General features: G+C 45.7%; 1 protein-coding gene across 3 annotated transcripts in view; it reads left to right on the forward strand.

The window, feature by feature from the left end:
• OPTC (opticin) overlaps positions 1-24,640 on the forward strand; it is a 52,832-nt gene extending 28,192 nt beyond the window's left edge. For all 3 annotated transcript variants that reach the window (XM_069238444.1, XM_069238445.1, XM_069238446.1), the window contains exons 4-7: positions 1,992-2,150; positions 7,630-7,832; positions 9,174-9,269; positions 22,958-24,640. In XM_069238444.1, the coding sequence (XP_069094545.1) occupies positions 1,992-2,150; positions 7,630-7,832; positions 9,174-9,269; positions 22,958-23,128 (629 nt within the window). In that variant the 3' untranslated portion in view covers positions 23,129-24,640. The remainder of the gene's footprint in view (positions 1-1,991; positions 2,151-7,629; positions 7,833-9,173; positions 9,270-22,957) is intronic.
• Positions 24,641-26,365: the final 1,725 nt, after the last annotated feature.

Raw genomic sequence — 26,365 nt, forward strand, 5'->3', positions numbered from 1 at the left:
ATCGACCCGTAGCTGTGTTTGACTTCTTCTTTTCATGTTTTGTTGGCAGTAACTGAAAGATAGAACAAAAGTTTGGTCCATGTTGCAATGTGGGACCTCCCTGTTTACCGTTGCTATCTATACAAAGCATATCAGTGCTCATGGTGAGACACATAAAAGCAGATCCACACTGATTTGTCTAGTTTAGGCGTTTGTTACAGGCACAAATACACCAGCTGAAGATATTTATAAGATTTGAAAAGCATGTTTTTCCCAAATTATTAATAATTGTTAGGCGGGACTTACTGTTACTTATCTTTCCTATTTGTTGTCTTAACCTTCGTATTCCTGTTTCCTGGAGTACTGCACACAGCCCATGCTCTCTTCTCTCCTTATCCTCTGTAGTCTTACTCTCCGACGTTACCGTCTGGGAGTACCTCTTACCTTCTTTCTGCTGCTTCACTTACCTTCTTCAGTGCATTGCTCTGGTCCCCGCCTCTCGTGACTCTCACCATCACCTCTATCATGTCTTCGGTTCAGTTGAAGTTGCCAGTTTCCTTACACCTGTGTTCCATGATCAATGATGTAATTTGAGATGTCATTAGTGATGTCATCAATTATGTCTTTTTACATGCTATGAGTGATGTAATATGGGACATCATAAGCAGTGCATGATGGAGGCGCAAGGTATATAGTCAGTTATGTAAATGGCGATTTTCAATGTTTGTTTTGTTTTTTAAATGTTAGTTTTTAATTAATTTCAGCATCTAACTAGAACGTCATTATAACATAATTGGCAACAGAGCCTACCCACCTGTGAGCGTCTAACTGTCCTTTCCTACTGCAAATGGCTTCTTCCCCTGCATAGCAGCGGACGGGCCACACGTGGTTTCAGCCAGGCCCAAGCCCCTACATGCAGCCAGGCCAACAGCCTGCACAGTGACAGTTGGCACAGAATCTGGGCTACAACCAGACGTATCTGCCGTTTTTTTTTGTTTTATTTATTTTTGGAATGGCAGTACTTCATTGGACCTGCGGTACCACACGGGAAAGCTTGGAGGGACACCATGGACCCAGATTTTGGGTAGCCAGCTCATCGAAACCCCACACCCCGCGGTCAGGGTGTGCACGTCCTTTCCCCTTATATGCCCTTTTCTTTTCTTTTCTGGGACTTGGGGACAAATTCCCTGAGTGGTGCAATGTTAGATGCAATATTTCTTTCTTGTTGAGGCCAATCACTCACATTGTCCCTGTACAGCTGATCCTTCTCCAGATCCACTGTACCAATGTGTTCGATGGGAAGCGAAAGCTCCAATAGTCAATCTGAACTATGTTTTTTTTTAAATATTAGGAGTCAATTGAGTACTACAAAGCGGTTCACATCTCCTTAACAATGTATCAGAATTAATCTCTTCATACCCTCCAAAGCACCCTTTTGGTTGCTAACTTCTCGAAAACTAATGAAGGAATTTACACTAAACAGAAAAGCACACTTTCTGACTAAGGTTCTAACTTTGTACCAAATTTGGTATGATTCAGTTCAGCATTTTGTCTGTATGGGAGACCAAACTTTCTTACGGGAATGTAGACTTTGGCTCTCTTCACTGTGAGAGATTACATTTTTCCTCTTGCACATGTGCCCTTATGCCTAGAAAGTATCCCACGTCAGTGTCAAGGCTGGTAGTCCATTGTCTGCTCTCATTTTTAGTATAATTTAATATTTTGTATCTATTTATTTTTACAGTCTCATTTTTACTTACTGTTTTGTACAGCTGTTTACACCCCACCTTTAGACAGCAGTTTTTTATTACTTTTACCCTTTTAATGTCCATTGCAAATGTTTGCCAAAAAACAGAAGTAAATAAAAAAACTTACACGCTTACCAAGGCCCAGCCCATTGTCTTTGTCTTTGCCAGTACTCGCTTCCTTTCCAATCCTGTGTTTTAAATCCACATGCTTTCCCCTCTGACCTCTGCAAATCACTTTTGCTTCCATATTTTTTTTTCCTGCAGGGCTGCCCACATGCCTAGTCTGTGTGTGTCTCGGCACGTCTGTGTACTGTGATGATGCTGACCTTAAAAGCATTCCGAAGCTGCCAAAGGAGACCACCTACCTGTATGCCCGCTTCAACCAGATCACCCACATCCGAGCTGCTGACTTCACCGGCCTAAGTATGAGACCTCTTTCAGCTTGGGGACCTTTCCAAACTGGTAGCTCTGAGGCTGTTTCTTCGGGTCTTGGGGCAGTCAGTGATTACTGTGCAGTATCCAAAATGGTTACTTTGGTATGTCACTGATGTTCTAAAGACTCCAATATCATTGCGATTATATAATCAAGTGACTTTTTTAGGCGCTTGACTCAGCAGGGGTAGTGGAATCAAGCAGTCTAGCTCACTCTTGGGGGTGGTAGCATTTAGAAGATCAGACACAGCATGACACAGTAAATAACACACAGAAAACCCAGTGTCCAGCCAGTGATATATCATCAGAGACAAAAGGAGTAATATTAAAAGTCACTTAAAAAGAAAAGTTAAAACTACCCTTTGGCCAATACTAACACATAGGGCAGTGTTCTGGTGTGCTTGGAAATCTTCTAGACTAGTCAGCTTTGTTTTAACATTTGTAAACAAAACATAGTACAGGAGATAGAAATGTCAAATAACAGGTTACTGTGTAGCTGGGTTGCTGCAATACGTCTGTTATCAGTGTCTATGAATGTACAAGCAAAGTGGACATCTTAGTAGGTTTGAAACTTTGCAATTGCAGTTCCAGTTTAAAAGATTCCAAACATCACTGACCGAAAACTGACCAGCCTAACAAGAACTAGGGTCCAACCTAAGAGAAAAAAAACAAGACACCAAAATAGTGAACTAGCCATATCACCCTGAAATGACTAGCATATAGCTTATCAAAAACAATCAGACATAATGTGGAGTCAAGACATACTTCAGGGTGAGGCCAGTTAGGAATCCAACTGGTCTCATGGTCTTTTGTGATATTTTTAAATATGGGACAAAAAGTGAATTATATGAGTATACCCACAAAGGCGACCCCATATCTAAAAAACACCTCGGATCTCGTTCTCTACTTTAGCGGTCAGGTTTGTCGGGGAGTCAGGTGAACCTGTGGAATCGAGAGCTAAGTGGAAGAAAATTCTGAACTATTCCCAGTGGTGAACTGGGTTAGGGTATGAAAACAAATGCAAAATCAATTACCTCTGTAACCTTACAAGGTGATGATTATAGGGATGAGTCAAACTATTCCAGAAGGATGCCACTTGCCGTAAATAAGGGAACATACACCTAATGGAAACTGCGAAGAAAATAGACTTCTGTGTGCCTCAGGGGCTAGATGTAGGCTGGTCTTGGCACCCATAGAGTCCTGAGCCAGGCATAGCCAGTGCCTGCTCACCAGATGTGTTGGGAGGAAAGTGCATTAGCAATACCACAAATCCAGGTGAAGATCTTAGCTGTTTCAGTTGCTCTGGCTAGATGAGATGCAGAGAACGCATTACTTCTGTAATTTGAGGGAAGACTTATTAGTTTCAAATGAGTTGCTTCAGTCACCTGGATCATGAAAAGATCTTGCTACCAAGCCGGGGGCATATTCCTCTACTGAAAGAGTAGTTCAGCCACCCCTACATCTGGGGTCGGTGACATTGGTGAACATTCTCCAGCACTATAGATGTGCAGAATCCTGCTGACATCTGACAAATCACAAGTCTGTGGCTCAAGGAGGGAATCAGTGAGCAAGTGCATACTTTTAAGTACTTTGCCAAGAATAATCTAGGTGCTAGGACTAAGAAAAATGGTCTAACAAAAACCATATTAGCAAAAAAGGCGGCTCATCATTGCCTTGCACAAGATAGATTAGCTCTCAAGAAAATCAACAGACAGCTGGCTCCAGAGCTGCAGGTTTAAAACAGGGAAAATTCTGCCTCCCAGTCGTGCATGCTGAAAGTATAGAACAAAAGAGAAAAGGACGAACCAGGCACTTTGGCATGTCTACAGGTTCATCCTATTTTGTAAAAGACCTAAGGTATGACAGAAAGTGCCTGAACTATATACCTTGGGGCACTGGGAGGTTCTGCAGCTCACTGTGGGCCTCTTACACATGGTCCTGAGATTGTAGAAAAGGTTTAATCACTATGTTTTGTTCAGCTTGCAGCTTCTGGATCAAGAAACTAGAAGGCCCAGATAGCTTGAGATGCCATAATCATATATTGAGAGGGATTGTAACTTCCACTACTGATGAGTGCAGGTGTTGGAGAATAAAAGTAAGATTTTTTCTGAAGACTCTCATTTGATGTATATAATAGGCCACTACAAATGTATCTTTGTCCCCAGCTTGAGGTCCTAGGTCAACTGAAGTAATTTGGTGTCTTAACATTAACTTGTTCCTCTTAAGTTAAGAAGGTTCATCCTTAAATCTTGTCCTGTTTTTTGTGTGCTTTCATTAAACACACACCTTAAAGTTGAGGCCTTTTTCAACTGGCAGTGGCCATTTTGGGTGGTGAAGCTAGGTGATAGTCAGCAACAGAGGAAAGGGGGGGGTGGGGAAGAATTTCACTGTCCATATGAAAAACCTATCCTTAAATAGAAAGCGATGGGAATTATCAACCCTGAACTCACAAGGCAACTCCAGTATTAGATGGAGCACTATGATAAGTGAGAGGCAAGCTGTTAGATCCATGGTGGACATAGGACAGTAGAAAAAGAAACCCTTCACCATGCACATGGTGTCCCAAATACACACTGACCAAGCAGGTCATCCACAAGAGAATATATGGAACATATATCCCAAAGAGGGAAAAAGGCAACAACACCAGTTATAGGAACTAGATGAACGTTTGCAAGTGAGGGTGAATAAGCACCCTTGAACTACAATCTAGCATCCACCACCTCCAGTTACTCCATAGCCTTGTGTGACCGGACAGTAAGTACCCTCACTCTAGTGATGGGATACAGCTTTGGTGTACCTCCTTTCAGCAGAGGGACTGGATTCAGTATTAGCAGGGAGGATGTCTTGTGATTACTTGGTGAAGCATGTGAACTCTTATCCACCCTCGGTAATTGTCCAAGTTAATTTTCTAACTGTACCTGACAAGGAGGTGTACATGGAATGCCCAGTGTCTGTTTGCTCCCAAGCTAGTATCATTGCCCTATCATTGCCCCTTTGTGATTTGCACATTACGAGACCTCTTTGTATAGACTTGAGAGTATTTTTTCACTTAACGAACATTTCTTAGCAATTATCCGGGAACAAAACCTAACCTCTAGAAGCACTCATGGTTAGTGAAAACTGTGTGTCACCACCCATCCCAAGTACTTCTCCTTGTACCAGGAGCTGTGAAAACTAGAAACTGGAAACCAAAGACTAAGGCCCTCCTTTTGACATTGGCAGTAAAAACCGCCTACCGCCACAGCGACGGCCACCAAAAGACCGTCGCCGCGGCTTCCATCCGTCTGCCATATTATGACCACAGCCGGATTTCTGACACAAGAAGGGTGGAAATCCAGCTGTGGCCATACTGGCAGATGGCGGTAAGGTAGTGCTGCTACCACTAGCAGCGCCACAGCAGTAGACCCCCGCCTGCTGTATTATGACAAATCATACGGCCTGGCAGTGTTCTGCTGGGGGGCGCTGCTGGCGGTAGCAGCGCCCCATCCCGTCCCCTGCCGGAAGACCCCCCTGGATCCAGGTAAGTCGGGTTTCTGAGAGGGGAGGGGGGCATTTTGTGTGTATGTGTGTGGGGGTGTGCATGTATGTGTGAGTGTGTACGTGAATGCGAGTGTGTCTGTGGTGTTTGCGTGCCTGTATGAATGTGTGTGAGCGCGTGTATGGTAATGTGTGTGCGTGTCGGCATGTATGTTATGATGTGTGTGCGGATATGTGTGTGAATGAATGTATGCATGCGTGTATATATGTGTGGATGTGTGTGTCTGCATGTGTGTGTGTGTTTTGGGGGGCATGGATGTAGGGGGGGTGCAGGACGTCGTGACAGGGGAGGAATTCCCTGTCACTGATAGGGCCTACTACCATGGTTTTCGTGGCGTTACGAATGCCACGAAAACCATGGTGGTAGGGAGGGACATAATACCGCCGGTGGCACAATGGCGGCCGCCGGGCTGGAAAATTCTCATCTCCAGCACGGCGGCTGCTACCGCCATAGCGGTCGGAGTGGTACGGAAGCCAACCCGCCAATGTCATAATGTGGCGGTAAGTAACGCCAGCCTGTTGGTATTACCGCCACATTAGCACCTACCGCCGGGGTCATAAGGACCCCCTAACTGTTCATGTTGGATACAGGTGTGCAAATCAAAGACTCTTCCATGGAGATGAATTTAAACATGGCAAGTCTTCAAAGATGTGAAGAAAATGCTACAGTTGACACCTTGCAGAGAATGTCCTCAACCTCACCAATGACCACTATAATTACTCCTCCTCATCTGAAGATTCCTTATCTTTTATATACAAATGGAAGAAGGAAGAAACTGGGGCACATCCAATTCAAAGGGCCAGTCTTCGGTCAGTCGGACAATCAAAACTATATGGAATACTAATAAACTAAAGGTCAAAAATTAACAAAGCATCATAACTCAGGTGTTTCTTTGGCTACTGGTAATTTTCCCAGTATCCTGTTGACTACTACAATGATTGTGACTGTCACTGTTTCGGTTTGTAATCTGGCTTTCATGCTGCCAAAGTCAGGGCTAAGAAGCTGTGTTTTACTTCAAGCATCATCACCCCTGTACTGCACTAGCATTAGACAGGGTTACAGGTGTGACAGAAGAAATTGACTATGTGTAGGTCTCTTCAAAGAACTAAACCCATAGCCTCAATTGGATGCTTCAGAAGCAAGGAGTGGGGTAAACGGGGTTTTTGTCCCGCTTGTCTATGACATTCTGAGAGGCCTCCAAAGATACCACTGGTGAAAGGGAAAAGGCGTTTGAGACACTTCTTGGACAGAGGCTTCTCTGGTGAACTGACTGTTCAGACAAGAAGAAAAGGGGTAGGAGCTAGTTTCTAATTCAAGAGATTTGAGCATCAGCACATTCATATTAGCAATCAAAACATTTCTTGCCCATTTATCACTTATTCCACAGTACTTTATATAAGTATAGACCATTATCTATGACATGCAACCTGGTAAGCACTGGGCTTGCAAGATAGCTCCACTGTCAAGCACCCACTCCAAAGTTCCTGGTGTACTCCACGGGGCATAAGGATGAACTGAAAACAGGGCGAACAAGTCGTTAACTCTTCGGAGCTTAATAAAATGATTACCATCTAATTGGTTAATTGTAACTCATTATTAAAGTTAAGACACTAGAATGTAGTTATGAAAATGCTGGTTAGTACTATTAGGATGCAAATATGCTAAGTATGGAGAAATTATAACCCTTCCTTCAGGATAATTGGCACTACGTACAAGGTATTAAGGCCAAAGTAATGGGTATTTCATTACCACAAAGACACATGTTAATATAAATACAGTTTGATAGGATTTAAGAGCAGAGCTGTGGATCTAAGGCTGCAGGCATGGGAACTGTATAATTCCCACGGCTATGGTTTAAAGCAGGACTGTATTTCCAGAGCTCTTCCACTGCAGCAGATGCTTGAGTTCTAATGGTGATTGCTTGCATTCCAGAGAAGCTGAAGCTTGTGGACCTGTCCTCTAACTCCATCACTCACATCGATGAAGATGCTTTCCGCCTGCTGCCAGCCCTGCAGGAGCTCATCATCTCTGAAAACCAGCTGAGGGCCCTCCCCGAGTTTCCGAGCTCCATGAGACGCATTGATGCCCGGATGAACCATCTGCAGAGTTCGGGAATCAAGCACGAAGCTCTCAGGGTGAGAGGATGCCCATACCCCACACTTTCCTGCCGTAGGCCTTTACTTGCATCATTGCTCTCACTCTTGGTTTCAAGCCGAGCTTCCTCCACCAAGAACTCCTTGTTCCAACCAGACCTGTCTATATTGACTAGGCTCACTCCATCAACACCAGCTCGCTGTGTCAGTCCGACTTCCCTTTGATAAGACTGGTACCTGCACCACAAGGAGCCCCAAGTGCTAACCATCGCTGTTTGTGTTTATCATAGCTCCCTAAGCTGACCAAATGATGCTGTGCCAAGGAGAGACAACTGCATCAACTCTAGCTTTCTTTGCAAACCATATCTCCAATCACCAGCTGGAGCACACTGCATCAGATAAAGCTCCCTGTGCTGACTTCAACTCCTTCTGCTATCCAGAGCTCCCTGTGGCAGCCTGAGGTCCCAGCATCACCTGCAAGTCCACGTGCCAGTTTATGCACTCTCAGCCCATTCAAGTTCCCTGCATGATGCAGAGCTTGGTACATTAGCAATATCTCACTGTGCCAAGCAGGACGACCTCTTGAACTAAGCATAGCCCATTGCACCAATCAGATCTCTACATTGCATTACTCAGCAACAATCGTAGCAATCCAGCACCACCTATTACTCTTCGAGACCAATCATCATCCCCTCTCATCACCATTTACTTCCCATCACCCATCTAACTTCTATGAAGCAGTATTCCTTGCAGCTACCCGCCACTAACTACCAACACCCACAGAGCCTTGCAGCCAAATCACACTGCTTCCCACTACCATCACTTCCTCACCCAATCGTTCCTGCCAGTACCCCTAAACCATGATAATGCCCACTGCCACCTTCCACCACCCTCAACCTTATGCGCCATCATCACCCACCAATCCCCTGCAACTTCCACAGATCATTATCTTACTCACTACTGATATCAACCCCTGTTCCCTTCTACCACCCTGTGCTCAGTATCACTTGCTTCTACTGACTGCACCTCCCTACCACCACCCAATGCTAACTGATACAACTATGCCTCCTGCCCGAGTCTACCGGTCACCCGGTCCTTCCTGCCACAACACAGCTGTATCCCACCTCAAACTAGTGTTGGGCCACCTCCTTCAACTCAGTTACCACTACCCAACAATGCTTGATATCTTCAGCAGCTGATTGCACTTTTCCTTAGTCATCTCCTACAGTTGCCATCAGTGCACAGGGGCCCTTTCTGGTTTTCTTCATCCCATCAGTGTCATGAATTCCTTTCCTCTAGGACCGGAGTGTCCTTCACTCATTTACTTTCTCCCACCATCAGGACTGGAAGCATATGATTCACAGCTTGATTCTTGTTTTGCAGGATTTAAAGAAGCTACACTTTCTTTACTTATCGGACAACAAGTTGGATCAGATCCCAGTGCCCCTGCCAGAGAGTCTGCGCTCATTGCACCTACAGGTGATGTAACATTTTCACACTGCCTGGTATTCAGGACACAACTATATGTGGCACAATTCCTTTCTGCACCCCCCTTTGCTACAGGCCTGGACTCCACACATACATCTGCCATTCCACCTCACTCCTGACCTGCAGCTCCCATGTTTTTGAAGTACTGGTAGCTACGCACAGCTCTGTTAGTGCTCCACTATACTGCCATGTTGCACATCTTCAATTTCCAGCCTTGGGACTCACACACAGCTTTGCAATGCTCCTTTGACCTGATCTACTGCACTCCCAGTTTTTAAGTTTTGAGACTCTTGCATAGTACTGCTTATAAAACTCAGTGTAGGAAAGTACCCTCTTTTGGCATGGTTACACCCACTTTTTGCCTGCTGTCAGTGTGTTTTGACTGTGTTTACTGGGATCCTACTAACCAGGACCCCAGTGACTGTACTCTCTCCCCTAAATTTGGTTGCTTAGGACTTAGGACACACCACAATTGGCATACTGGTGCCCCCATGTAAGTCCCTAGTATATGGTACTTATGCAGCCAGGGCATTGGGGCACCAGGGGTTCCCCATGGGCTGCAGCATGTATTGCGCCACCCATGGGAGCCCATGCAAAATGTGTCTGCAGGCCTGAAATTGCAGCCTGCGTGAAAAGATGCATGCACCCTTTCACCACAGGTCACTGCACCAGGTCACTGTAAGTCACCCCTAATGCAGGCCCTCCCAGCCCAGAGGGCGGAGTGCAAGTAGCTGTGTGTGAGGGCACCCCTGTATGAACTGGTGTCCCCACGAACTCCAGCTGTATTCTCCTGGACTTCCTAAGTGCGGCGAAGGCATTTTACCCATGTAGCCTCCCCAAGCCACTGGTATGCTTTGAAGGGCACATTTGGTGCCCTCCTTGCATAAACCAGTTTGCACCAGTCCAGGGACCCCCAGTTCCTGCTCTGGCATGAAACTGGCATGAAACTGGACAATGGAAAGGGGAGTTACCACCCCACTGTCCATCACCACCCTAGGGGTGATGCCCAGACTATCTCCAGGTGGCAACTTGCTTAGGACTTAGCACACCCCACAATTGGTATACTGGTGCCCCCATGTAAGTCCCTAGTATACCGTATTTAGGTACCCAGGACACTGGGGCACCACGGGGTTCCCCATGGGCTGCAGCATGTACTCACCTCCTAGTGGAGTATTGCCTATACAGTATTTTAGTATTTGTGTTACCATAATAAAATACCTTTATTTTTGTAACACTGTGTGGTTCTTTCATGTGTGTAAGTGCTGTTTGACTGTAGTGGTATTACATAAGCTTTGCATCTCTTCTAGATAAGTCTTGGCTGCTAATCCACAGCTACCTCTAGGGAGCCCTGGGATCCTAGACACTGCCTACACTTCACTAACAGGGGATACCTGGACCTGGTATAAGGTGATAACACCATAGGTGCACACCACACACCAGGCCAGCTTACTACAGTCAGAACTTGCGGCCACTGGTATTCCAGCACTGTGACCCTAACACAGCTCTGCCATTGCACCTCAATCACATCTTGCAGCAGTCCTGTCCTTAGACCCGAAGGCTGCTCTGACGCTTCACACTTAGCTGTCATTACAGTGTTACTGCTTTTTAGGCCGAGCCTTAGAGACAGCATAGCTGTCTTGTTAAAAAGACCTATTGTGGGCTTACCAAAAGCCTACAAAGGGCTTAGGACCTGCCCAGTGCTTACCACTGGTTGGGGTTATTGTCACTAACTGGCTCCCTTTGTCCCCTCTTGTCCAGCAGGGCCCATTGGCTCCAAATGCAGGAGATGCTTCAACATCTGCCATCTGAATACCAACAGAGAGGGAGGAACTAGTCACAGAGGGCAAAACAATTTCTAACACAACTATACATTGCACCCTCAGTGCAAGAGACATCGCAGCACAGGAGATCAATACAAGTGTCCTGATTTGGCTGAAGGCATGGCTCCGTATCTCAGGGTTTAAACCTGAGGTGCAACAATACCTACTTAATTTCCCCTTTGATGGGGAACATAATACAGGCCACAAGTCGACCATAAAAGAAATGAAGAAGGATACAGATATAATAAAAGCTATAGGGGCTCTCCAAACCACTAGCCAGAGTGTGTCCTTTCGTAGGCAGAAATACTGTGGACGTTCCAAGACCACCTACACAGACAGAAGCCCTTGCTAGAGGTAGCAACAGCGACCCTACCACCCTTACATCACTAGAGGTTACACAAGGGGAGGGTATAGGGGTAATATCAATAGAGGAAGAGCTAAGGAGGGTTCCGGTAAGGAAGCCTCCACCACCACTCAAAAATTACCCCTACAGCTCCCACGTAACAAAACAGTACCTATAGGGGGCAGAATCAAGGATTTCCGGCCACACTAGCAAGAATTCATTGCAGACAAATGGGTTCTAGCTGTAGTTCAACATGGTTACAGCCTAGACTTTCAATCATACCCCCACACATCTCAGTGATGATCACACACACCTTTTAGAGGAAGAAGTACAAAACCTCCTACAGAAAGGAGCCATCGAGACTTTCGCCTCAAAATGCTAAAAGAAGGAAGTTTACTCTCTGTACTATCTTATCCCCCAGAAAGGACTGGTCCCTCAGATACAATCCTCGATCTAAGACCCCTCAACCGATACAGCCACTCAGAACAGTTCCACATGTTAACCCTTCAGGAAATCATACCTCTGCTACAGCAAGGTGACTTTATGAGAGCATTAGATTTAAAAGCAGCATATTTCCACATCTCCAGCCACCCAGTCCAGTGACACTACATGCACTTCGTGGTATGTGGCCATTATTCAAAATTCAAGGTCTTGCCATTTGGCATAACTGCCAACACAAGGGTCGTTACCACATACCTAGCGGTGGTCGCAGCACAACTAAGATGAGAGCGCATTCATGTCTTCCCCTACTTGAATGATTGGCTAATCAAGAGCTCATGCGAACATCAATGTCTGGCCCATAAACAAACTGTTGTATCTCTTGTACATGCCTTAAGCCTTACCATTAACATCAGTAAGACACACCTGTTCCATCTACAGTTACAACTCTTTCTAGGGTCAACTATCAGTTGGGTAACAAGCAAAGAACACCCCAGCCAACGAAGTGTCTTGGCTTTCCAACAGCCTGTTCCTCTTTTTAACTCAATTCATCCTCCACCAGTCAGAATAGTTTTGCCAATTCTCAGCTTCACTTAATGGCCCCATATCAGACAGTACATGTGGCTGCTTCCAACAGTACCTTGCAGCACAATGCTCCCGTGCAGAGGGTCACATAGAGGGTCTAGTGCAGAGGTCTTCAAACTGGGGGGGCGGGCCCCCTATGGGGGCCTCAAGTGATCCCAGGGGGGGCCCCAGACTCTGGCCAAAATAAATATTATACAGAAAACAGGCCTTTGTTTTAAGCAGAAGCATGTTATTGCAGTTTTAAAAAGGTAACAGTACTTAACTGCAATGTTTAAATAGGTTTAGACATATTTAAACATTGCCATGTTTATAAAATAATTGTGAAAAATTCTGAGGGGGGGGCCCAATGATTTTTATTTTTCAACTGGGGGGGGGGGGGCGCAGCATTAAAAAGTTTGGAGACCTCTGGTCTAGTGCATAGAGGATCTAGTGTTGGTAAAGGCAAGTGGTCATTGCTCTCTGCAAGTGTGAAACAGCAACAACCTGTTGCAACACCAACCTTTCAGAGAACCTTTACCACTGGTTACTGCCACTACATATACATCACAAGAAGATTGGGGGAGGCACATCTTAATCACACACCAGTACAAGCATTGTGGACCCCAGAACAGAAGGTTTACCAAATCAATTACCTCAAACTCCTAGCAATCCAGCTAGCCCTCGGTGTCTGCCTCAATCTTCAAGTCCTAAACAGTTAGACCTATTTGCCATCCCCAGAGAATCCAAAATGGACAATTTTCACCTCTAGGTTCTCACACCCACAGTCCATGAGGAATTCGCTATGGATGAACTGGTCAGGTATACTCGCTTACACTGTTCCGCTGCTCTGGTTCCTTCCATTAGTGATGCGAATGATGCAACAAACATCCCAGACACTCATCCTTCTAGCTCCCACCTGGGCCAAACAGCCCTGATAATCCACTATACCCAAAATGTCCATCAGTCCCCACAAGAAGCTCCCCAACAGTCCAGACCTTCTCTCCAGAAATCAGGGTCAGATCAGACATGCAGATCCCAAACAGCTCAACCTAGCGATCGGGCTCCTTAGATCCTAGAGTTCGGCTACCCAGTCCTCTTACAGGAGTGTATAGACATCCTCATGGAAGCTTGCAGGCCAACTACTTGAGCTTGCTATGCAGCAAAATGGGAAGGATTTGTCTATTGCTGTATCCCAAGTACATAGATCAGATAAACTTGGTGGTCCAGGACATTATATGCTACCACCTTCATCTGCAGTATTCTGAATTAGCATACACTTCCATTAGATTCTATCTTGCAACTTCAGCAGCTTACATGCAAAATAAAGAACACTCTTTCTTGTTCCATATATGGGCCATCAAGGTTTTCATTGAGAGCCTCAAAAGAGTCATTCCTGGCGACAGAATCAAATGCTCCTTGAGCAAGTTCTGTGCCAGCCTGCTATGTAATCCTGACATATCCATGCCCAACCCACGGCCGATGCCCTGATATTTGTCCCTGATGCCCATGGCATGCTGGGACTGACCAGTGGATGAGAATTTGGCTGAGTTCTCAGCTCCGAGGGGCTGAAATTTCACAGCGTAGCCAAGACTTGCTCTGGGCATAGAGAGTCAACCACTCCTGTTAGCGGAGACCCTTCTGCTAATATCAAGAAAGAAGTTCTGCTCAGACTCGACAAGCCTTTGGCATATGGGCAGGGAGAACCCAGTCCAGAGTTTCTGTATCACAGAGCCGATCCCACAGTCACATTGCCAGTGCCAGTTGCAGAGGCCACTGCTGACGAAGGGGGTTTATCCTGTTCATGTTCCAAGCGAGCAAAGGCATTTGGCAAAGGATGAGGAGCACCCAAGCCAGTCTCCTGGTCCTCTTTAGTGCAACTGTAGGAAGCTGGCTTAGTGTGTGGTGGGTACCTATGGTACTTACCCCTTATACCAGGTCCAGGTACCCCCTATTCGTGAGGTGCAGTCAGTGTCTAGGAAGCCAGGCTCTCTAGAGGTAGCTGTGGGTGAGCAGCCAAGGCTTATCTAGGAGACATTTAAAGCTCATGCAATACCACTGTAGTCACACAACACTTACACACTTGAAAGAAAACACTCAGTGTTACGAGAATAAAGGCTCTCTATTACAGCAACACAATCACCAAAATACTAGCTAGGCAATACTCTAATAGGAGGTAAATAAACCCACTATATATGTATAGTAACAATCAGGAATAGGCATAGAAAGCAATAGAAAATGGTGAAAAGCAATAGGCAATACTGAAAGCTTAGGGGGAGACCAAACCATAAACTAAGAAAGTAGAATGCAAAGGTCGGGTCCCCACCCAAGGAAGTGAAACCGGTAGAGGGGAGCTGGAGGAACTAGGAAACCCCAACGGTAAGTACCAGAGTGCCCTATGATGACTACGAGAGAAGAGGTAAGTTATTGGTTTTCCCCAAACCAACCCAAAGGACTTTAGAAAAGGATATTGCAAGACAAGACTGCAAGAAACCAAAGGTGGATCCTAGAAGAGGAAGACCTGGAAAAGAAAGAGACCAAGTCCAATTCATGTTAGATTGTCCGGTGGTGGCAGGAGCCACTACCCACCCGTCTGTGGATGCAGGAGTTGGTCAAAGTGAGACGTAGACGGTCAGCAGTGCAGCACTGGAGTCTATGAAGAGTTCCTGCAGTCAACGTCCCACTCCGGATAAAGGATTGCAGTCGGTCTGTGGTGTGGAAAGATCACCAACAAGCCTTGGCAAAGGCAAATGTCGCGAAAGAGTGGAGCTGCCGGGGACTATGAAGGTCCAGGGGGGACTCAACCCACAGGGGGAGTCCCAGGTGACCCTCAGCAGTGCAAAGAGACCAAAGAAGAAGAGGTAGCCCCCACAGAGGAACCCACAGGCAAGGAGCCCAGGAGTTGCAGAGAGGGCGCAAGCAGAACACCTGAAGAGAGGTCCCACGTCGCAAGAGAAGCACACAGAGGGCTGTGCATTGCAGAGAAAAGTGCTGGGGACTGGGGCTACAGGGAGCCTGAGGATACCTCGGAGGAGATGCCAACAAGCCTTGGTAGCTGCAAGAGGTGCAGTGCACTGGGGTATTGTCCTGCGTGGTAAAGCAAGGGCCTACATTCACCAAAGTTGGACAGCAGGTAGAGAGGACCAAATGGACCACTCTAGACCACCACCCATGATGCAGGGTCCATGCAGCTCAGGGTGAGAGGAGATCCACACAGCCAGTCTTCGTTACAGTTGGTGCCTGCCGATGCAGGGAAGTGACTCGTTCACTCCAAGCGAGATTCTTGCTTGCTTGTTGTGCAGGCTGAATACTTGCCGCCCTCAGAGGATGCACAGCCAGGGAAATGTTGCAGTTGCTGGAAGGAGCTGGAGAAAAAATGTTACAGAGCAGAGACGTCGCTGTAGCTGCAGATTGCAGGTTCCTGTGGAGTCCAGTTGCAGTTCCAGTGGCCAGAAGTCGAAGTAAGTGTTGCAGAGGATTCCTGCTGGAGTCTTGCATGTTGAGTCTGAGGACCCACCCAAGAGGGAGACCATAAATAGCCCTGGAAGGGGAATTTGTCACCTACCCAGGTGACCACCTATCGAAAGGGGGCTGTGACGTCACCTGCCTGACCTGGCCACTCTGATGCTCCCAGAGGCCTCTGTCACCTTGGATTCAAAATGGCAGAATCAAGGGGCCATCTGAAGGAGCGCTGGCCACCACCCCTTGGTGGTGGCCAGAGTGACCCTGAGGCTGCTGAACAATCAGAAGCCAGAAAATGCAAGTGACCAGAAAGCCTACAGATTGTTAGTATGGGGGTGGGTTCTAAGTCCCTTTAGAGATTTTTTTTTTATCAACAAAAAAACTTCACCAGCACAGCGCACAAGCGCATGCCGTGCAGGTGAAACCTAAAGAGAGTCATTCCTCCAAGGGTGCCAGCAGACCCTCAAATAAATTACAATGTAGTCCTCACCTTATTCATGGATCCCCCTTTTTAGCCAATGCATTCATGTATCCTTCAGTTCAGTTTTGTTTTAAGATCTTCCAACTTTAACAATGGCAACATAAATTGTGACTTCATGACAAATGTCTGATCTGAGAGGGCAATAAACGCAGCACATGCATCGCACTGCAAGCCTATAAATTTCATTAGCACCTCTCCTCAACCTGAGCAGCTGTGGGGTGAAAGGAAATGTATATCCCCTTAAGACTTGTTACTTTCTGAACAGGATTTTTTTATGGCAGAAGAGCTGAAACTCCTGCACGGTGCTATATATTTCCTTTAGGCCGAATGCCAGGTAACATTTCACTCTGCAGACTGTTTACCCTGCTATAATTATGTCTGGGCTTAGCTCAGTTACTTGTAGTTTTTAACATTAACCATCGACCACTATGGAAAACTTAAATGTATTGAGCTAACTCATCCCCTAATTTAAAGGTTTGTGCAAAATGTATAGATAATTAGCTGCGGTGGTCATAACCCACCCAGTTTGCCTTCATATTCAAAGTTTTGCACAACTAGGTACCGCTGGTCTGGCCCATGGACTACTGGAGGGCTCAATCATCTCCAGCGCCAACACCTTGACAACCTCAGCCTTGATGCTGGCCTTGACCTGGTCAGACAAACTGTAAATTTTACTTTTGACAGGCAAGCTGTCACCATTGCCCGTTTCATGGGTACACCATGTTGTCAGACCTGGGGTCAGAGAAACTAGTCCAGCAAACTTCTTGAGCAGGTGATAGTTGTCACTTTGTTGCTGGTCTGTCACTTCCATCTTAGTAGATGGGAGGTCTGGGTGAGGTTCACTCTCTTCTTCCTTGACCCCATCTGTTACCATCAATCCTCTCTTGGTATAGCTTGAGCCTGTTTACATGGCTCTCCCTGTGAGTATTCTTGGCTGTACCCAAGTCCACAAAGTAGGTGAACTCCCACTTCTCTAAGATGGGGTAGGGCCCAAGCCACTTGTCCTGTAATATCCTGGGTACTACAGGATCTAAGACCCACACCAACTATCCTGGCTGTTATTCCACCATGGAGGACTTTGGTTATGTCAGTGCTTAACAAGCTCCTGACTGGCCACCAAATTCTTGTTTGCCATCTTCATGTACTCATCCATTCTGGACCAAAGTCCAAGCACATAGTCCTCAATGTCCTTCTTAAGTTATTTGAGGGGTCTCTCCCACCCTTCTTTAACCAACCTGAGAGGACCACTCACAGGGTGTTCAAAGAGGAGCTCAAAAGGACTAAAGCGAACTCCTTTTAAAGGGACCTCCCTGACATGCCACAGTAAATTCAAGAATGGCAATAGAATCAGTAGTCACTGTCACAGGGGAGCTGGGAGGATCTAGAGGTTGTTACAATGCAAAGTATAGACGGAAATGGCATGGTGGAACATAAGCAATATAGCTGTAGGCAGACCGTTTGTACAATCATGTCCATCAGTGGCCATCACCACAGATGCATCCCATGCAGGATGGCGATCCCATATGGGAACACTGAACATCAGAGCTTATAGAAAACAAGGGAGGCAGTACAACACATGCATATGTTGGAGCAAAAGATAATCTTCCTAGCTTAAAGGACCTTCCAAACAAAAGTAAATGGAAAAACAGTACAAATCCAAACTGAAAATACCCCCCCCCAATGTATTACCACATCAAGCAAAAAGGACAAAGTCAAATGTACTGTCAAAATTACCTTAATACATTTGAAAAGGGGAAGACTGATAGCAACACACCTACCAGGTATACAAAACACAGAGGCAGACAGATCAAGAGATAAAACAGCAATTATTAGAAAAGGTTTTCCAACAGTGAGGTATACCAGAATTAGACCTATTTGCAACAGCAGAAAAGACAAAATGGACAAAAATCACATCCACGTAATCACACCACACATCCCAGGGTAATGCCATATTGATAGACTGGTCACTGAAATCTGCATATGCATTTCCCCCTTACCACTGACATCACTAGCAATAAGCTCCTGCATACTTGTCTCCATGCCAACAATCTTAATAGCGCCACAGTAGGTAAGACAGTCAAGATTTTCTGGCCTTATTAAGATGTCACAAGGAAAAGCAATATAGTTCCCAGCCTTGCGGGATTTTCTTTCAATGCAAAAGAGCCTGACCTAGCACCCAGACCCAACCAGCCTGATTGTGGCAGCTTGGTTCTTGAAGACTTAAAATTTTGACATTTGGGCCTCACAAAAAGAGTCATGGAATCCAGAAGACCAAGCACAAAGAAATTCTATGCCTCTAAACGTAAAAGGTATGATCTATGGTGCAAGAAAGAAGACCTCTTTCACTTTCGAACACAGGAGACCACAGTCATTAAGGGCCATATGTACGAACACATTTTCCCATTGACACAGAATGGGAAAAACCCTTTGCTACATCTGGCCCTAAATACCTACAATAACTGTTAGTTAAGAATCTAATTTACACTTTTCTTAAAGTCCACCTGTCTGCGATAGTACACACGAGGGACACATAGGTAGATGTTTTTTCAGTGCTCCAGTCATCAAAACGTTCCTAGAAGGAGCAAAGAGAATAGCACCACCCATATCTGCACCATCATCCACGTGGCACCTTATCCTAGAGCTCACACAGTTAATGAAAGAACCATTTGAACCAGGGCATTGGCAGGAATAAATTACCTACCACTAAAAACAACATTCTTACAAGCGATTACATCACTGCACAGTGATCTACAACCGCTAACTACACGGGATGGCAACTTTCAAAGCCACAAAGATAGAGTAGACATGTAGACTAACCCACACTTCCTGCCAAAAAATCATATTACACTTCCATATGAATACAACTATCCTACTGACAGGGTTTCTCCAACAAAAAAGACAAAAGCAGAAAATACCCAAAATATGCTTGACGTCCTTAGGGCAGTCCTGTACTGTATGAAGAAAACTAAACCCTACATATGCTTGACGTCCTTAGGGTAGTCGTGCACTGTATGAAGATAACTAAACCAATCGGGAATTGGGAAACAAACTCTTTCCTCCTATTCACCAGAAAACAAGGGCTGTAACATAAGGTACCATTGATAGTTTTAAAAATACAAATGCGTTATGCAGAAGAAGGCGTCCAGTTAGAAGGAAAGTCTAAAGCCCAATCACATGGAAAAAAAGAAGTACCTCTTTCCTTCGTGGCAAACGTTTCTTTTAACAACATATGTATGACAGCGACTTGGTCGCCCATATTCACTTGCACAAAACATTATTGTGTAGATATTCTGAAAGAAAAAAGCACACTGGGTCAAAGAGGTTTAAGCATCTGTTTGCAAGCACAAGCTCATTTCAAACCAACCTCGAAGTGAAGAAGGATAATATTACAAAATCAATGTACATCATGTAAATCCAGAATACATTCATGCTGCAAAATATAATGTTTGCATACCTGTAGGTGTGGTTTTGGAGCTTGGAGACTTTTCGGGATTCAAGTGTGATTCTTCCACCTCTCCAGGGGGGGGGGGAATAATCTAAAGATGGTGGCCATCTTAGACCATAGGTATTGTCTGATGTCACAATGGTACATATATACCACCAGGTAGTGATTGACAGCGCTCACCAAAAAAAGAGGACAAAAAAGAGAAAAATTCCAACCAGAATCACTTAATGGTGGAATAAAGCACAGCAAGTGAATCCAAAAAACTCTTCAAGCTGCAAAACTAGACCTACAGGAAGGTAACCACTTTTTTACTGCATATTGTGACTTTAATTCCAGCCTGGACTAATAAATTTAAACTGTAAAACTATGTGGTAACCTGCTGCACAGCATGAGCAAAGCAATTATATCCAAAAGACAAGACCAATTGGCTTCACCAATGCTCGTTTAATCCATCCTTTCAAACATGGCTCTGTTGAATGTTCAGTAAACACACACACACACAGCAAGTCCTTCTTTGTTACTGGTATGTAGTTCCCCTGGTTTGACAGTCATGTGAGCCACACACAGCTCTACTAGTGCTCCTCGTCCCTGACCCGCAAAACATCATGGTATTTTTAATGAGACCTCTAAACAGAGACTCAAGAGCACAACTCAATACTGAGTATCAACGCACATAAAGCCCTACCAAAACACTGTGCTCAGCACCCGCTGTGGTTACAGTACACAGATACGCAACTGCTCTGCGAATGTGCCTCCCCAGTAATTGCTGGTGATCTCCAAAAGTGGTGGGGTGTAATACCCGCTAGGAGTTCCCCTATTTAGTTTTTACATTTTTCTTCTCTCAGACTCACTCCCTCTCACATTTACACTCTTTCCCCTTGCTAACTCTACTCACATTCTCTCATTTACTCATACTGATACTGGTTCTCATTCTCACTTACAAACATACTTACACACAACACACTCAACCTTTCACACTCACTGACTTTGGGCTATCGTGCAACTGTACCTGCGGAATCATTGGTAGTTACACCCCTGACTCTCTTCCACTCCCTCTAAAGATCTCTAATCACTCATTCATTCTAACGCACTCACACACCTTCATTCACTCCCTCGTACTCACTTTAACGTATTCATACACACTCTCAACCTCAGATTCTCGCTCACTTTCACTCTCATTGACACTCCAAAATACTCCCACAAGCACATACATACAAGAACAGAGAAATATGTTGTTCACTTATCTTGATTGGTGACTCAGAGGCTCCATGGCAGCAGCAGAGCAGGATCTGGTGCTGGACATTGGAACTAACAAACCAGGATTCAGTCAGAGCAGCAATGGCAGGTTGGAAAAGGGTAAAACCCACCTCAGTCTCTCTCCCAGCTGATTGATGGGACTGAAACCACAACCATATAAGAACCTGTGACAGAGCTGGTGATCCTGCTCCTGCTTCTCTGTGTGGCTTCTCTTTGCCCCTAGAGATGTACTTGTGTGTTCTGACATCCACATTTTAGCAGATATACTGTGCTGCCTGATGCATGTGTAGTATGCCTGCTAAATCAAATTGTTGTGTAGCCATTTTAGTTATAGCTCCATGCATGTTAGTTTAACACACTAGGCCGCTGTGCACTTCGACCTAGATATATTTTATTCGGCTTCGCATTGTTATTTTTACAATAACCAGTTTTACGGTCTTATTTTATTTTCATCTATCTAACTGTTTTGCTTAGCCCAGCACTGTGTTCTCAAACAAGACATTCTTGATCACTTTGTGCTTCAGTCAAGGCTACAGTTTGGTACATTGCCGGTGAACGTGGTAGAAGTTTAGTCTCCAACAATCATAGAAAACACACATCCTTACGTAGGGACATTTTCTTAGTACATCAGCGGTGTTATTATAAAAACACTTCCTAGTCCCATTACACGTTAAGAGGGAGATTCCAGCCAGAGACCTATGACTGTATGGCGATTGCTGAATGCTTCACTGCAGATGCTAACGCAGACTACAGGCCTTTGCTCAGGTATGAGGGTCGATGTCCTCCCGGGGGAACCTGAAAGGCAGAATTAGAGTTTAACATGCTGTGCTCAGATAGGAAGTAGTCTATAAATCCTAGTGACAATATGATAGCATTATACTTATGCTTCACTGTCCTCGTCACCATTTTAATTTTGTCATGTTGTGTCGTCCAGGTTATTGCAGCTCACGCTTTACTATCTAAAGTGCAGTTGTTTTATTAAACCAGTCTTTAAAACTCATACTGCTTTTTATTGTCATTTATATATGAGACCGAATTGTGAATGAGAGAACCGGATGCGACCTGAGTGACAACGACTTCTCTGAGAAGTATGAAATGTCATGCGCTCGGCTGCCCAATCATCTCTACTTTTCGGGAGAGAAGAGGCACTGCTAGTTAGCCGGAGCAAAACCCGGATTTGGTGCGACAGGTGTCACCCACAGTGGGTCAGACTCAGTCTCCCACACCGTGAACGAACTTGCTGCTCAAAATCCAGTAGTTCCATTAGAATAATGAGAGCCTACGCGACAAAATGGATTGGGCCTGTGTGAGGGGACCATAGTTGAACTACGCCGCTCAGACAAGTGCAACTCAGGCATCTACCTACAGAGTGTAGTGTGTTATCAGCAGTCGATTGCTGGATCCTGCCTCCTGCCCCTCCTCCTGTCATCAGGAGCCTGAAAATGAGGCAGAGAGGGTTGACCTGCACACTAGCAGTATTCATGAAAATACGAAAGTCATGTTTTTATGAACACTGCTAAATTAAATGATGCGCAGTGCCAAAACTAGGAGATTCAAAGTGCAGAATGTGGGGCCTTAGAGGTGGCAGTGGGGGGTCGTGCCCTGGAGCCCCATACAGTTAACCCCAACTAGCCTCCACCCTGACCTGTAGCACCCACTGCTATTCCAGCACAGGGACTCACATTGTCAACACATCTTATTCCTGACCTGTGTCCCAATTTGCCATTTAGGTACTGAGACCTACAATCATATGCATCAATGCACTTCAATCCTTACCTACTTGAGCTACAGCATCCCTTGCTATTAAAATATTGAGATGTACAGCGAGCTCTGCCAATATCTCTCACTCCTGTGTTTTATCTTTTTTATCAGAACAACAACATCCAGTCAATGCACATGGACACCTTCTGCAACAGCCATGACCTGAGCCATATACGTCGTAGCCTAGAGGACATCCGTCTGGATGGAAATCCCATCAACCTCAGCAAGTTCAACAATGCCTACTTCTGCCTACCACGGCTTCCTACTGGGCGCTACTACTGAACCATCCCATGGAGGAGATGTGGTATAATAATTAAGCCATTAACTGTGGATTCAGGAGACATGGACTCTCTTCCCAATCCCCCATTTGATTCCATTGTGTGATCCTGCGTAAAACACTATCTCCTGACTCTGTGCACTGGTTACTGTATAAGTCAATCCATGGAGAGCTTAAAATGAGATAAAGACCCGTATAACGCACTGTCTATCATTTGGGATCCAGGTTTGATATGCTCCATGTGGGAGGCCAGTTGGAGGACCCTGTGGATGGTGAGATGCCTTATAGGGAGGCCTCTCTGTACAGCGGCAAGGTCCTGATTGCTGGTTGGCCTACTCTCTCCTCACACAATGTGGCGAGAGCATGTGGTGCAGAAGTTCATGTCTGACTTCTGTGCACCTCATATAACTTTGACTTTAGTTCATTGCCTCCTAATCATCTTCCTTGTCCCAGTCCTTACCTAACTGAGGTTAGCCCACCCTTCCAGATAGGCACCTTTAGTCACTATCTCAGAAACATTCTAACTTACATCATGAGTTATGCTATAGGATCCTCCCTCCTCCACCACTCTTCCTGTTTCTCTCTGTCATGCAGAATGATTTCTTACCTACTATGCATGACTTTATACCAAGGCCATGCAGTACGAAACCAGCATCCAGTTCAGGCACTCCTTCTCTGAGTAACTCTATCATGAATCAGTTCCATTGGCTAAAGGTGCGTGCTCTGGTTCTTCTCTTGTAAGATAGCGTTGAAGAACTGGGTCTCACCAGGGTATAGACATGCATTTCCCGTTCATCATCTTCTCCTAGAAATTTGGAACAAATCATTGCACTTGAGTGGAGAAATGCACATTTATGATTTCTCCTGCTATACCATGGAAAGAATCCATTCCAGCAGCTCCTTCTCATATGGTCTGCCCCTGAAATCTGTCCCCTTGCTGCATCCAAATGCTGCTTGGCTCTTTTTCTATTTCATGTGCAGTCACCACAAACCTTTCACTACTGGTCAGTGATAATCCAAATCAGGTTCTTTTCCAACTCCAGGACTGCATCTATTCCATGAGACTCCAAAATCCATTCACATTTTAATCCTGTCATGGTCTACACTGTGAGTACCTCCTACTGTGACATAAGCATCCATCTCTGGTTCATATCTTCCTTGTGACTCTGGTAAGAACCCATCGATTCGGACGTAGAAAGCCATCTCCGGTTCTTCCCTTTTACAGGATTATCCGTTCCACCAAGGCACAAAAATCGATCTCCAGATCTTCACCATCACCCAGGAAGAAAAATCATTCCTCCGGGGTTCAGAACGCAGACCCACTTCCTTTATCGAGTTTTAGAAATAGTTCATTGTTGTTAACCCCTCCAGATCTACTGAACCTGCCTAGAATCTCTCAAGTCTGTGACCCCTTGCACTACTTCCCAATGTGCCTCATGTATTACTTTATTCCTGCCCCTTTGTTTATGTGACCCCTGTCTTGCCTTTTTAATAAATGGCTTTGTTGATCTATGTGACCCCACCGTGGCAAAACAGCGTGTCTCCTTCCTTGTCACACGTCTTCTAAGTTGTCATTTATATACCCGTGTCAAAACATGGCACAAGTGGTGTCCTGATAGTTTTGATGGAAAGGTCAGGACATGAGTGCAGTCATAAATATGGGTTGAAATAACATCATCCACATTCCAAAAAGTTAGAATTGTCAACTATGATGCCACTGAGGAATCTGAATTCCAGATGCCCTTTTAAGTGTACTGGAAATACTATTTGCTGCAAACACAATGGCCCTCATTACAACCCTGGCGGTCGGTGTTAAAGCAGCGGTAATACCGCCAACAGCCCGGCGGAAAAATAAATGGAATCACGACCATGGCGGAAACCGCCAGCATAGACAGCCACTTTAACACTCAGGCCGCCATGGCAGTAGAAACAAACACTGCAGCGGTAACCGCCAACAGACAGGTGCAGGACAAAGTACTGCCCACACTATAAGAGGCCTTTCCGCCACCTTTTCTGGGGCGGTACCAACGCTATCAAAAGCACGGTGGAAACAGGACTTGGAACGGAAACCACTCACCTCTCAACACCCAACGAGGAACCAGGACGCCATGGAACCCGAACTACAGGTCCTGCCCAGGCTGGTCTTCCTCCTCTTATATCACGAGCAGCAAAGACGCCGTCGACGACCATGGTGAGTACTGCACCTACAACACAGGGGAGGCTGGGAGAGAAAAGAGAGTGACACACACACACGCAACACGTAATACCCCCAACCTCACCCACAACACCATGCACACAAATACATGCAGCAACATTACATATACACCCCCTCACCCCCTGGAAGAACGCAAGGACAAAATGAAATTATTGTAACAATTGTAATCAATAAAAATCAGAGTGCAATTTCAAAAATCAGTACAGACAAATATGTACAGCAACTACACAAGTCCGGATAGTGTTCCAATCATTGACCGTGGACCAGTGGTCCCAAAATGCATGGGCTAAGCACACAAGATACCTGACTCGAAACGGAGAGAACACTGCATGGGCATCAGATGGAAATGAAACAGGCACCTCAGGGGGAGGGGGAAGGGGGGCAACTCAGCCGGATGAACGCATGATGCCACTGCTCCACAAGGGGGCTCCATGCCCACTGCTGTATCCTGGGGAGTGCAAAGCCACAGTCTCTCAAGTCTTTCCAGTGGGTGGTTTGCCCACTGCTCTATCCTGGGGAGTGCAAAGCCACAGTCTCTCAAGTCTTTCCAGTGGGTGGTTTGCCCACTGTTTTATCTTGGGGAGTGCAAAGCCACAGTCTCTCAAGTCTTTCCAATGGGTGGTTTGCCCACTGCTCTATCTTGGGAGTGCAAAGCCACAGTCTCTCAAGTGGATGTCAGTCTCCACTGGTTCTGGAGGGGGCTTTGTGCCCAGAGTGCTTCATCCTGCAAAGGACTAAGGAAGTGGATGTATCTCTCCACTGGTTCTGGAGGGGCTTTGTGCCCAGAGTGCTTCATCCTGCCAAGGACTGAGGAAGTGGATGCTATTCTCCACTGGTTCTGGAGGGGGCTTTGTGCCCAGAGTGCTTCATCCTGCCAAGGACTGAGGAAGTGGATGTATCTCTCCACTGGTTCTGGAGGGGGCTTTGTGCCCAGAGTGCTTCATCCTGCCAGGACTGAGGAAGTGGATGCTATTCTCCACTGGTTCTGGAGGGGGCTTTGTGCCCAGAGTGCTTCATTCTGCCAAGG

Source organism: Pleurodeles waltl, chromosome 6 (genome assembly GCF_031143425.1).
Source record: "Pleurodeles waltl isolate 20211129_DDA chromosome 6, aPleWal1.hap1.20221129, whole genome shotgun sequence".
NCBI classification, from domain to species: domain Eukaryota; kingdom Metazoa; phylum Chordata; class Amphibia; order Caudata; family Salamandridae; genus Pleurodeles; species Pleurodeles waltl.